The sequence below is a fragment of the Bos indicus genome, chromosome 28 (genome assembly GCF_029378745.1).
Source record: "Bos indicus isolate NIAB-ARS_2022 breed Sahiwal x Tharparkar chromosome 28, NIAB-ARS_B.indTharparkar_mat_pri_1.0, whole genome shotgun sequence".
Lineage (NCBI taxonomy): Eukaryota > Metazoa > Chordata > Mammalia > Artiodactyla > Bovidae > Bos > Bos indicus.
The window spans coordinates 6,349,092-6,362,109 of NC_091787.1; the positions used below are offsets into that span (position 1 = coordinate 6,349,092).

General features: G+C 47.1%; 1 protein-coding gene across 1 annotated transcript in view; it reads left to right on the forward strand.

Annotated features, from left to right (window-relative positions):
* Positions 1 to 514: 514 nt before the first annotated feature.
* Positions 515 to 13,018, forward strand: part of MAP3K21 (mitogen-activated protein kinase kinase kinase 21) — a 58,680-nt gene continuing 46,176 nt past the window's right edge. Inside the window, exon 1 of the mRNA XM_019954147.2 lies at positions 515 to 1,639. Coding sequence (XP_019809706.2) covers positions 820 to 1,639 — 820 coding nt within the window. The 5' untranslated portion in view covers positions 515 to 819. The remainder of the gene's footprint in view (positions 1,640 to 13,018) is intronic.

The following is a 13,018-nucleotide window of genomic DNA, read 5'->3' on the forward strand; positions in this document are numbered from 1 at the left end:
AAGAGGTGGAGCGCGAGCCTCGGGGGCGGTGGGAGCCAAATGGGTGGGGCCGGCCCAGGTGTGGTGGGGCCGGCCCTGGAGGTAGGGCGGCCTCTGGATGCGCTGCAGGCCCTGGTGGGAGGGGGACAGGCCTGGAGGGGGCGGGCCCAGGGGAAGGCGGACACTGGGGGCGGAGCAGGCCCTGGAGGTGGTGCAGGCCCTGGGGGCGGGGCGGACACAGGGTGAGGGCCGGGCCCCGTGAGGTGGGGCGGGCCCTGGAGGTAGGGCCGCCCCTGAATGCGCGACGGGCCCCGGTGGGGGAGCGGGACAGGCCCCGAGGGGGCGGGCCCAGGCGACGGCGGCTCCTGGAGGCGGGGTGGGACCTGGTCGGAGGGGGAAATAGGCCCGGAGGGGGCGGGCCCAGATGGCCGCGGACTCGGAGGGCCGAGCAGGTCCTGAGTACGGTGAAGGCTTTGGGGGCGGGACGGACCAGGAGGGGGCGGGAAGGACCCGAGTAGGAGGGCCGGGCCGGGAGGGGCTGGGCTCAGGCGGCTGCTAGGCCGAACGTGCCGCAGGCCGGCCGCAGGCCCAGCGCACCACCATGGAGAGGCAGGGCCGGCGGCCGCGGGGACCGCCGCAGCAGCAGAGACAGCGGAGGAGGAACGGAGGCTGAAGACGGGGCCCTCGGGTAGTGGGCCAGTGAACCCTCACCGTCCTTGAGCCCAGACCCGTTCCCTGCCTTTCTGGGCGCTGGCGGTGACCCCGCTGAACGATGCGCGCCCCCGGCCGCCCGGGAGGCTGAGCCCGCCGCCCGGTTCTCGCCCCTCGCCACCACCCACCATGGCCTTGCCCGGCGCCGAGAGCGCACCCGACCGGCCGGGATCCCCGGCCCGGGGCGCCCCCACCGGCTCCGCGTCGTCTTCGTCCGCCTCCTCCGGCGGCTCGGCCTCGGCAGGAGCTGGGCTGTGGGCCGCGCTCTACGACTACGAGGCGCGCGGCGAGGACGAGCTGAGCCTGCGCCGCGGCCAGCTGGTGGAGGTGCTGTCCCAGGACGCTGCCGTGTCGGGCGACGAGGGCTGGTGGGCCGGCCAGGTGCAGCGACGCCTCGGCATCTTCCCCGCCAACTACGTGGCGCCGTGCCGCCCGGCCGCCCACCGCGCGCCGCAGCCCGCCAGACAGCCGCCGCCGCGGCCCGGCTCGCCCGTGCACGTCGACTTCGAGCGGCTGGAACTAAAGGAGCTCATCGGCGCCGGCGGTTTCGGGCAGGTGTACCGCGCCACCTGGCAGGGCCAGGAGGTGGCGGTGAAGGCGGCGCGCTGCGACCCGGAGCAGGACGCGGCGGCGGCGGCCGAGAGCGTTCGGCGGGAGGCCCGGCTCTTCTCCATGCTGCGGCACCCCAACATCATCGAGCTGCGCGGCGTGTGCCTGCGGCAGCCGCACCTCTGCCTGGTGCTCGAGTTTGCCCGCGGCGGAGCGCTCAACCGCGCGCTAGCCGCCGCCAATGCGACCCCGGACCCCCGCGCGCCCTCCCCGCGCCGCGCGCGCCGCATCCCCCCGCACGTGCTGGTCAACTGGGCTGTGCAGATCGCGCGGGGCATGCTCTACCTGCACGAGGAGGCGGTGGTGCCCATCCTTCACCGGGACCTCAAGTCCAGCAACAGTGAGTGGGGACGGTGGGGCGGCGGGATGGGGGAGAGGAAGACTCAGCTGCGCCCGTCGCAGTCCACCTGGATAGGCTAGTCGACCTCCGGATTCCCAAAAAGCCTGCGCAGACTTTCCAGGGCTCAGAGGTCCATTTGCACCCTGGTTACTCGCTTTGGAGCAGGTGACACACTTTGGTGCTTTTAGGTGCCATGTGTGTGTGTGTGTGTGTGTGTGTGTGTGTGTGTGTGTGTGTTTAATTCAGATCAGACTTGCTTGCAGACCACACAGTTGTAAAAGATCTGGACTTTCTGGAAACCTCATGGTGCTGTTTGGCCTTTAGATACAATAAGTAGTTCGTTTGGATAGAATACTTTGCCAACTGAGGCCTTTCTCGAAACCCATGCCCCCCGCCGCCCTCGTCTTGTCTAGTGGCCTTCATCAACCTGCCCTTTCCTTCAGCTTACAAGCACTGTATTGAGGTCTCTTCTTTACCACTTTCAATATGGCTTCGTGTCCTTTGACGTCTCCAAAGTGTTTTCATTCAGATGTCTCTGCCCTTGGAGTATGATTTCATTATTGGTTCAGTGGCTTGCCTGTTAGGGAATTGTCTCCAGACCAGAAACACTTTTGTGCCATCATGCACACTTGGGTTGATTTAAGAGCAAGTTCATTGTCCTTGTGCAGGTACTTGAAATCTAGAAAACCTGGCCTGTATCGTTCACTTTGTTTATAAATCAATGTGCGTTTTACAGATGTCGATTAAGAACTGACAAAGGAACTCAGCCCAAATCCTATTAAATTTCATTGTATAAAAGAGCTACTAGAATTAGCTGTTTAAAGTTTGTTCTTCGGTATTGAAGATCTCTTCACAGTCTTAGAATGTGGTGAAATCTCATGAAAGATTAAAGGATGCAGCCAGAACTGGCGTTGGCCTACCACAGCTGCATGTGTTTCAACCTTGTAAAACCTGCTAGGACAGGAGCTGAGGCAAATGGAAACATTGCCCTTCTCCTGCACTGCAAGACAGAAGAGTGACAGGAAGAAATGATATGTTGGTTGTATGTTTATGTAGACTGTTTCTCCTATTCAAAATCCTACAGCAATGTACCTGAAAATGACTATTGTAGCATTTTGGAACTGTAAATAATATGAGTGTTGGTAACTACAAATAAGCATTGGATTTTTTTTTTTTTTTTTTTTTTTACTCTTATGACTTCTGTTGGCCTCATGTCTTACAAATTAGATTGCAGCTGCTTGAGTGACAGGAACAAATTCTAACAAAATATGGACTAGAAAGGTGGCAGGAGTGGTGTGCGCCCTCAGAGTCCTGACAGAGGCCAGGTGAGGCCATTTACCTATTTTTGGACTGAAGTGTTGCAGTAAAGACATAGCACAATTTCAGATGTACTAATTTTTGTAATTGCTTAACACCCGACACAGTCTTTGCTACCAGTTCGAGCTTATTGCCTAAGCTATGCTTTTACTGAAAGAAATGTTTAACCTGCTGCCAAAGAACATGACCTGTGTGTCCAAGAAGCCCTACTATCCCTGGTGGAGCCCACAAGCCTTTGTCTGCTGAGAGTTTTCTGCACAACCAGGTATTTTAAGGATGGCAGCAGCATCCTGCTCATTCTGGCTCTTGGCAGTTGCTGTAGTTCTGTGATAGACATGGAACCTGGCATCCTACAAACTTACTCTGTTGCTGGATGTCACATCGCCAACACCAGCAAAATTCCTCATCCTTAGACCCAGGAATTAAAGGGTCTGTGACTCTTACTTTTGCATTATGCTTAGGCTGTTCGGTTGGGTTGTAATAATGCTTAAGGTCCATACGACCTGTTCACAAAGGCAGAGTATGTCTGCCAGTGGTGGTAAAAGCACAGAAGGGCAGGTTAACCCGTGTTCCACTGTATAAATTAAAAAATTTAAAGTGCTAATCTATTAAATAGTGAAAAGAAATAGCATGACCTTGGAATAATAACATGGTTAAAAAGTTTTATTGACACTAGAAAAACTTGTACCGTGGAACAAGTAGCTTACTGTGTCTCGGGGAGATATTATGTAATCTGAAGGTGATTATAGGCTGCAATTTACTTTTTGAAAGACTTTTCACCCTCAGAGTAAGTTGCCAAACTTCCTGGAGCATTTTAATTTCTGTAATTGTTAGGCAGAGTGGAATTATCAGACTTTTAAAACAACTTAATTGGCTAGGTCACTCGCCTAGCCAAATATTTGTTACGATATGACCACTTTTACAGTTTTTAATTTCTAAGATGTAGGCATTTTGAATAGGGCCTAAAAGGTGCAGAGCAGGGTCTAGCACATTGTCTTATCCTGGCTCTGGTATTATTTATTCAATGAATTAACGCAGGTCCCTTGGACCCTCTTGTGATATGTGAAGCCATAACTTCTTGTTGAGACTTTTTCAGTACAGCAGAGACTCTATTACAGTATGTTTTGTTTGACTCTATTGGCTATTTGCTAATGGTGGTAGTGAGTTAATGATAATGTAAACAAGATTTTAAAAAATCAATATTGAATTTTAGTTTTACTCTTTAGTCTGCTCTTATAACAAAGAGCCAGAATACAACTACTTGGACCCGAGCTAGTAGAAATTATTGTCTTAAAAAAAATGTTTAAATTTATCAAATTAAGATATGGCTCTTGATATATTTTCTTTCTTCTCTCATCAGTCTTTTTTTTTTTTTTTTTTAAGTCCTGTCATATCATTCTGAGGCAATGTTTGTTGAAATAAAAACCAATCTTGTGATGTACAAACAATTCTGTCCTTTTTTCAAGAGACAGCAAAAGATTGAAAGTTGAGCCTAATGAGCAAGTTTTAAGCATCATTTATGTTGTTGAAATATGCTAGGCCCTGTCACTCCCAGATGCAAAGTAAATAGAAAATGCTTTGCTAAATCTGTGTACCACAACTAGAGAGCAATACGAGGCAACCTTGGGTTACTGTGGAAAGGACCAGTTTTATATGCACTCAGAGAAGAGAAAAATCATTGTGAGCTGGAACTCATTTATTCAACAGAGTTTGAGGGCCCACCCTCTACCAGGGACTTCTAGCCCCCAGGATATAGTGCGAAAGCAGATGGTAAACAGTGTTCCCCCAGCACAGAACTTAAGTCTCATAGGGAAGATAAATGGCAGTCATGCAAATATCAGTAAGTGCTGTCAAGAAAAGAAAGCATGATGGGGGGGGGGGGTGCAGAGTGAGGATGCTGATCAGATGGGGTGGTCAAAGGCAGCCACTCCGAGGAAGTGACATGGAGACCTGGAGGAGGAGGAATGAGTCAAGCCAAGGTCCAGGCAAAGGGCAGATGATATAGAAATGAGCCCGGATTATTGGACTGGGAAGAAGGCGGGCCGGAGGGCTGTAGCAGAGAGTAGAAGACAGGTGCGGGCTGGGGGTGGCTTGCAGGCCATTGGTCCATGGGGGTGTTCCCTCTGAGCACCATCCATCAGTCCAAAGCCTCGGGGCATTTTGTGCAGAGGAGGGGCATGATTGAATGCCTGTGTTTATAAGATTACTCTGAAGAATGGACTAGGAATTGGCCTCAGTGAAGACTGGGGAAATTGTCCAGGCCAGAGAAAGCATTGGTTTGGCTGAGCAATGGAAGTGGTTTTCAGGGAAGTTACCAGGAAGGAGTGAAAAGAAAATAGTACAATATGTGAATTGCTGAGGAGGCTTTGAATTATTAGAATTTAGTCTTAAGTGTTTTGTTTGTTCTGACATAGTTCAGGATAGAAAGAAGATTGCATGGCATAATTTATGGTTCCTTTTTTGCTAATGTTGCTTACTGTGTTCTACCTTTTCTTTTTTTTTAAGCAGAAAATAAACGTTGCATGAGAAACTGAGCCACAGACCTTGTAGCTGCTTATTTGTGTACTTTTTATTTCAATGATTAGGTTTCTTTTATCCTGATTTTTTTTTTTAGCCTCCTGGGAATAATTATTATATATTATTATCTACAAGGACATCTGCAGTCTATAAATAGACATAGTTGTATTTATTATGAAATGCAATTTAGAGCTCTTACTAAAACTACAAAAGGAATCTAAATTTTTTTTTTTTTTTTTTGCTTTTCTCATTAGTGCAGTGTAAATAAAGGAGCTATTTGAGAAAATTATAGCCAGTGTGATCTCCAAATAAGGTGCTTAAAAAGCTCATAAGAGTGGTTTGGAAGAGCTATTAATTATGCTATTATCAGTTGAGAGACGTGCGTTTTCTCCCTTCTCTCGTCTGTTCTTTTACTCCAGACATGTAGCTTCATGCCATGGCCTCTTCCTATTCTAGGAGTTCGGGGAGATCAGTTCAGAGAGCCCAGTGGTGACAGAGAGCTGTTTGCTTCTGAAACAAAATTGACTAAAGATATATCTTTGAAAGAATGGCAATCAAAATGGGTCTTGATTTTGATCAGGCATGTCTTCCCTTTCCATTTTATGCTTGCTTGTTGGAAAATAAATAGTCCACTTCTGATTTTTTTTTCATAGTTGTGAGTAATTTAGTGCTGATGATCATTTTATAGACTTCCCTGGTGGCTCAGATGGTGAAGAATCCACCTGCAATGTGGGAGACCTGGGTTTGATCTCTGGGTTGGGAAGATCTCATGGAGGAGGGCACGGCAACCTACTCCAGTATTCTGGCCTGGAGAATTCCATGGACTGTACAGTCCATGGGGTCACAAAGAGTCAGACATGACTGAGTGACTTTAACTTCTCACATTATGCTCATTTTATAATGTACATTTCAGATCGTTTTGTAGTCACTGTCAAGTGTATCAAAGTGTGGGAAAGGGAAGCCGAGATAGGAGGTCTCCTCCATCGTTTCAGAAGGCCGTCTCTAAGTCCTGCTTTCCCACGCTGGCATGTAAGGGTTGGACTGTTCTAGAACCTTGCAATACCAGAAGGAGACTTGGATTTGAGGTCAGACTTGGGTTTGAATATTGGTGTTGTCATCTACGAGCTGTGTGACCTTGGGCAAGTTATATAACCTCACTGAGCCTGAAAGTCTTGATTTCTGACACTGTCTACTGAATTCCTCTCTTGGAGATGAACGGGAACCTGTAGGGGAAAAATCTAGTGTTTTTTTTTTTAAACCCTTCATAGGCAATTGGGTACATTCTACATGAACGCAGATGGCTTTTTTAGTGAACAGTTAGGAGTCAGGTATGCTAGAATGAAAAGTAGACAGTGGCTTTTGTTGAGAAGGAGACTGGTGTTTAGTTTGTAGCCAGACGTTAGCATGGCCTTGAATGTCATGCCAAGAGTTGTGGACTATCTGACGGCAAAAGCAAGCCATGGATGGTTTTGAGGAGGAAAGTGCTCTGATCTGTAAGACAAACATCTACAAAGAAAAGTGTATAAGCTTAGAGTAATTTACTTTATGACTGTATCTATCAATACCCACTATTATTGGTGGGTCAGGAATAAAAAATAAAATACTTAGACATCAGTTTGGCATAAATTTGTTTATCACCTATGACCAGAACCTAATTTTTTATAATCACTATTTATTTATTGAGCTAATATAGGGCACTTTCTCCCTCTGACTCACCGGAGTTGGAAAATAATGACCAGATTTACTACGTCAGGCTGATGATTTTAACTTGGAATTTCAATGTGACTTCCCAAACTCTCTGTGGTACTTGAGTGGCTCCCACAAGGTAGAAATATCTTGATGAAGGAATTTTAGGGAGCAGAAGAAGGGTTCCTAGGGAGGCTGGGAGAACTGTGATGGCTTTATTTTGGAGCCTAAAACTTACATTTGTACAACTGACCCCAAAGCAGCAAGAATTTAGTTAGCTCTGACTCCACTTCTCACAATCAGTGGGCTCATGGACTCAAACTTTCTGAAGAGGGTAGTGTGAGGCTCGTTGAAATAGTGTACACCTGGTGTCAGCACACTTTCCCCTGTAGGTCCAGGTAGTAAATATGTTTGGCTCTGCAGGCCGTATAGTTCCTGTTGCAACTATTCAGCTTTCCAGTTTGGCCCATAGGATGTAGTTCCCTGACTTCTGTATATGTCAAGGTACTTAATACACTGTAAGATGCAATCTTAATGTGAGCTGGTGACTATACTTATTTCTGTGTATGGTTTAGAAACACTTTGAGTGCTTTAAATAGTTCCTAACTTGCTTGTGTGTGAACTCATTGATTCCTAAAAGCTTTCCACAATTCTTTATAACATAAGGACATTATTATTTCTGCAGAATATAGTGCCATGTTATCATACGTTTATTCATTGTAGTTGGGGGTAAGAGTCTTCATCATTTAATTGACTCCCTTGATCCAGGCCAGCCAGCTGTACAAGGAAACAGTCTCGCGCTTTGTTCCGTAGGAATGCTGCCATCTGCACACTTTGGCAAGTCTGCTTGTAACTTGGGTTGATAAGTTAAGGGTCAGGGAGAAGGCATGAAGTATTCAATTGCTGTTTTAACTGTTTCACTACAGAGTTCATTGGACTTCCCTGGTGGTTCAGATGGTAAAGAATCTACCTGCAATGCGGAAGACCTGGGTTTGATCCCAGGGTTGGGAAGATCCCTTGAAAGAGGGCTTGGCAACCCACTCCAGTATTCTTGCCTGGAGAATCCCCATGGACAGAGGAGCCTGGTGGGCTACAGTCCATGGGGTCACAAAGAGTCGGACACGACAGCAGCTTAGCACAACAGCAGAATTCATTACTGGGACTTTTTTATGCTTTTTGAAAAAGAGCAAATCACATGCCATTTGGGTAGAGTGTCTTGACTACATAAAGGAGGTTTGAGTTATTATTGGTTTAATTGACTTTCAAGAGTTACTTTGTTTCAGGTTGTCTGCAAATATTGACTCAAATAATATCAACTGTATTACTTTCAGTTTACTAACATATTAATGTAGAATATTGTGGTAGATTCCTCCCTCTTGATTTTGCTTTGTTCCGTACCTTGATAAAATACGGAAAATGTTCAGCCGATAGAAAGAGTGATGTGTGTGTTTCACACACAATGGAATGTAAGAAGTTTTCTCATTGAAACTGAATATTGTGTGTGTCTATGGTGTTAAGGGCCATGTGAAGTCATGATTTAGATGATCACGCGCCCAGAACTTGCAGAGGTCTCTCTCCTTATATATAGTGGGCTGACTCATTCATCACACCACAGTCATTTAGTGACTGTGCACTGCATGTCAGGGGTGCTTCAGGCTCTGGGTAGTCAGTGGTGAGCAAAGTAGAGAGCAAGTTCTTCCCCTCGTGGAATTTACATGCCAGTGGGCAGTGTGGACCTTAGAGTGTAAATGGTGAAAGACGCAGTATGGTGGAGGGTGGTAATTGCTTAGTGCATGAGTGCCAAGTCACTTCAGTCTTTGCAGCCCTATGGACTCTAGCCCACCAGGTTCCTCTGTCCATGAGATTCTGCAGGCAAGAATACAGGAGTGGGTGGCCATGCCCTCCTCCAGGGGATCTTCCCAACCCAGGGATCGAACCCATGTCTCTTAGTCTCCTGCATTGGCAGATGGGTTCTTTACCATTAACGCCACCTGAGAAGCCCAATTGCTTAGCAGAAAAACTAAAAGTTGAAAAGGAAGGTTAAAATCTTAGAGTGAGCAGTTCAAGATTAGTGTGTGGTTAAGAAAGGCCTTCTAGAAAAGGAAGCAAAACCTGAAGAAGTGGGAAAGCAGATCTCCTGGAGAACAAACTTGGGTTGAAGAACAGAAATCACTCCCCAGAGCAGGAGCCCACTGTGACAGGAGAGGCCTGGAAGGGAATCATGGGGCACCCAGGAGAGAGGGGGTGGCCCCTGGAAAGTTTTTGAATCAAGGCCTGGCTCTGAGTGACATTGCAGCAGGTCACACAGTCTGCAGTTTTGAGAACACACGAGGAGCTAGGGTGGAAGTGATCACTTGGGAGTCAGCAACATGTCCATGGCATGAAAAGCCCTGAGAGTGGCTGACATTATCTGGGGACTGAGTGCTGATAGGAAAGACCAGAGGTCCGAGGGCTGAGCTCTGGAGGTCACCAGGGATTAGAGGCCCTGCAGAGAGGGAGGTACCAGAAAAAGGAGCAGCTGGTAAAGGAATGAAAGTGAGAGAGTGTTGTGATACTTGGGGGCCAGAGAAGAACGGGGTTCAGGGGAGAATAATCAACTGCGTCAGTTGCAGCTGATGGGTCAAATCCAAATAACTACTTTGCTATCGTTGTTTCTAAAGCAGTCTGTGCTGTTTTAGGAGGAACAGGTGCATTGGTTTTCCATACTCAGCAGCTGGCTTCACATGAAAAGGTTCATCTTCCTGCTCCTTCTTCCCCTTATAGTAGTCACTCATTTAGCAACTGTTTATTGAGTGTATAAAAATGGTAGTTGCTATGCAGTAGAAATGAATGAATGCAATAAGTTAGGTGCACATTCTATCCTCCAGGTGCTTGTAATTTAATTAGAGATGAGACCAAGAAATGAGATAAGACAGTGTTTAAGTGTAAGGGGAGTGGCACAGCTTAAATGCCTTAGAAATGCAGAGAACATCTAGAGAAGTCCTGAGGGAAGGCACCCAGGGGGACATGGTATTTACAGGCTCGTATAATATGGGAGCAGGCAGAGAGTGGCAAAGCTGTTCGTTTTTGGTTTTTTGGTTTTTTACTAGAAGGGGAAATTGAGATTTTTACTAGAAGGGGAAATTGAGATTCCAAAGGCCAGTGGAGCTGAAGGTGCTGCAGCGAGGATCCAGTGCTGCAGCGAGGATCCAGGGCTGGAGCTGGGCTGCCTCCATCAGAAGTGGAGGCCAGGTGCGGTGTTGTGGAGGGTGCAGGTGGGAGGCGGTCCACACAGCTGGCACCAGGAGCAAGGAGACGCTAACGTAATGGCATGTTTTTTAGAAGTGGCCTTTAATGTACAGAAATTTTAGGGTGTAGGATTCCTTTTGGAAAGTCCAGGAAGAGCTGAAAAGACACAGAGATGAGATTGAAAAGGGACTTGAAGACCAAGATGAAGGCCTCCAGAGACTGGTGAGTGAATAAGTGCTACAGATGTGGGAATAGATGGAAGAAACATGAGAAAGTTCAGTGCTATTTGGTAAACTTAGAAAGTTATCATTTTTTCCGTGGAAATGAATGGCTGATTGTTTCCAGAATTGAAATTCACAGAGTAACATTACTGCCTTAGGCTGAGAGGTGGTGTTTTGTTAATATATTCTTTCACATTGGTGCTTTCCTCAATTGATTTCTTTCTAACAGATTTTTTTTATGTATATAACATAGTCCTAGTTAAAGGTTAATTGAAATGAACCTATTTGACTCAAATGGAATTTGGACTGGCACTCCCATAAATGGTGAGGAAATAGAATGGATGCATTGTAATTGCTTTAAGAAATATATACATTATATACTACAATTCGGAAAATACCAAAGTGAAACTTCAAAGGAGCTGGAAAAAATCAAGTGCCTCATGGTTGAATAAGTAGACAAAACACAGGTTGTAAAGGCTGATTGTTCAAGAATGGGGCTAACAGGGGTCAAAAATCTTCACTGAAGTCGCACAAAAAGGGGCTCAAACATTTGTCGCTGGGTTGCTAGCAAGAATTGACTACTTGCTGTGGCCCAGAAGTTGATGTGCCCGCTTCATGCATGGCTGTTCCTTGGGGTCCTCTTCCTGGTGTTGCGCAGGATGCGGAAGCACCGCCAGCCTGCCCTCTGCTGAAACCTGGGCAGGCGCCTGGTCACGTTACCTGTCGGGACACTGGCTATTTTTGGTTTTGGTCATTTTGCCCAAAAGATAAGGAATTTGAAGAATTCTGCTGAACACCTCTGAAATAGAATCCAGAACAATGGGCCTTTCATGGAACTCTAAACGTTTGACATTCAGAGTGTTATTTTAACTTGTTTTCTGTTAGTTCAAAGCTTCTGTGGAAACCTTGGGCTCCAGGTGGGGGCAGGTGTTTCAAAGCTGCCAATGCAGTGGCTGCTAATAGTGCATTCTGCCGTGGCATTGCTTTAGAAATGCAATCCTCTGTAAATATTGAGTGTTTACTTCTCACTGGTAGTTCTGCCTTTATTTTAGAGTTGCCTTTCTGAGGTCTTTTTGCTTCTCAAGGGCTGCCAGGCATTACCTGCGGCCTGAGGATGTGGATTGGTTCAGTTCAGTTCAGTCGCTCAGTCATGTCCGACTCCTTGCGACCCCATGAATCACAGCACGCCAGGCCTCCCTGTCCATCACCAACTTCCAAGTTCACTCAAATTCACGTCCACCAAGTCAGTGATGCCATCCAGCCATCTTATCCTCTGTCGTCCCCTTCTCCTCCTACCCCCAATCCCTCCCAGCATCAGAGTCTTTTCCAATGATTCAACTCTTCACATGAGGTGGCCAAAGTACTGGAGTTTCAGCTTTAGCATCATTCCTTCCAAAGAAATCCCAGGACTGATCTCCTTCAGCACGGACTGGTTGGACCTCCTGGCAGTCCAAAGGACTCTCAAGAGTCTTCTCCAGCACCACAGTTCAAAAGCATCAATTCTTCGGCACTCAGCCTTCTTCACAGTCCAACTCTCACATCCATACATGACCACTGGAAAAACCCATTTTAATCAAGGCTTCCTCATGCCTTTCCGTTTGGGTGTTTCTCAGAAGAAAGAGAGGAAATATGTGAAAGTGTCTTGGAAAACAGTTAGATAGAAGTGCGAGCCAACCTGACCATGAGTGTAGACTCTTGTATGGTGTAAGGATATCATCGTTTAAAAGTGAAATTAGTGTGTATTATGAGGGGAGAAACATCACACAGCTGACGAAGTAGCTGTGTGTGTGTGTGTTGGTCACTCAGTCATGTCCGACTCTTTGCAACCCCGTGGACTATAGCCTGCCAGGTTTCTCTGTCCATGGAATTCTCCAGGCAAGAATACTGAAGTGGATTGCCATTCCCTTCTCCAGAGGAACTTCCCAACCCAGGAATCAAACCCTGGTCTCCTGCATCACAGGCAGATTCTTTACCCTTTGGGCCACAGGGAAGTCCCTGTAGCTAATTATCTATTTTTTGTTCCTGTGGTTCAAGTATACAGGGTTTTAAAGGATCAGATATTGATTTTTTCTTGATATTTATGAGGAATCAGCACTGAGAAATATGTATACCTTAAGCTGACATGGCAGAAAAGGCAATGGCACCCCACTCCAGTACTCTTGCCTGGAAAATCCCATGGATGGAGGAGCCTGGTAGGCTGCAGTCCGTGGGGTCGTTAAGAGTCAGACACGACTGAGTGACTTCACTTTCACTTTTCACTTTTATGCACTGGAGAAGGAAATGGCAACCCACTCCACTGTTCTTGCCTGGAGAATCCCAGGGACGGGGGAGCCTGGTAGGCTGCCGTCTGTGGGGTCGCACAGAGTCGGACACAACTGAAGCAACTTAGCAGCAGCAGCAGCAAGCTGAC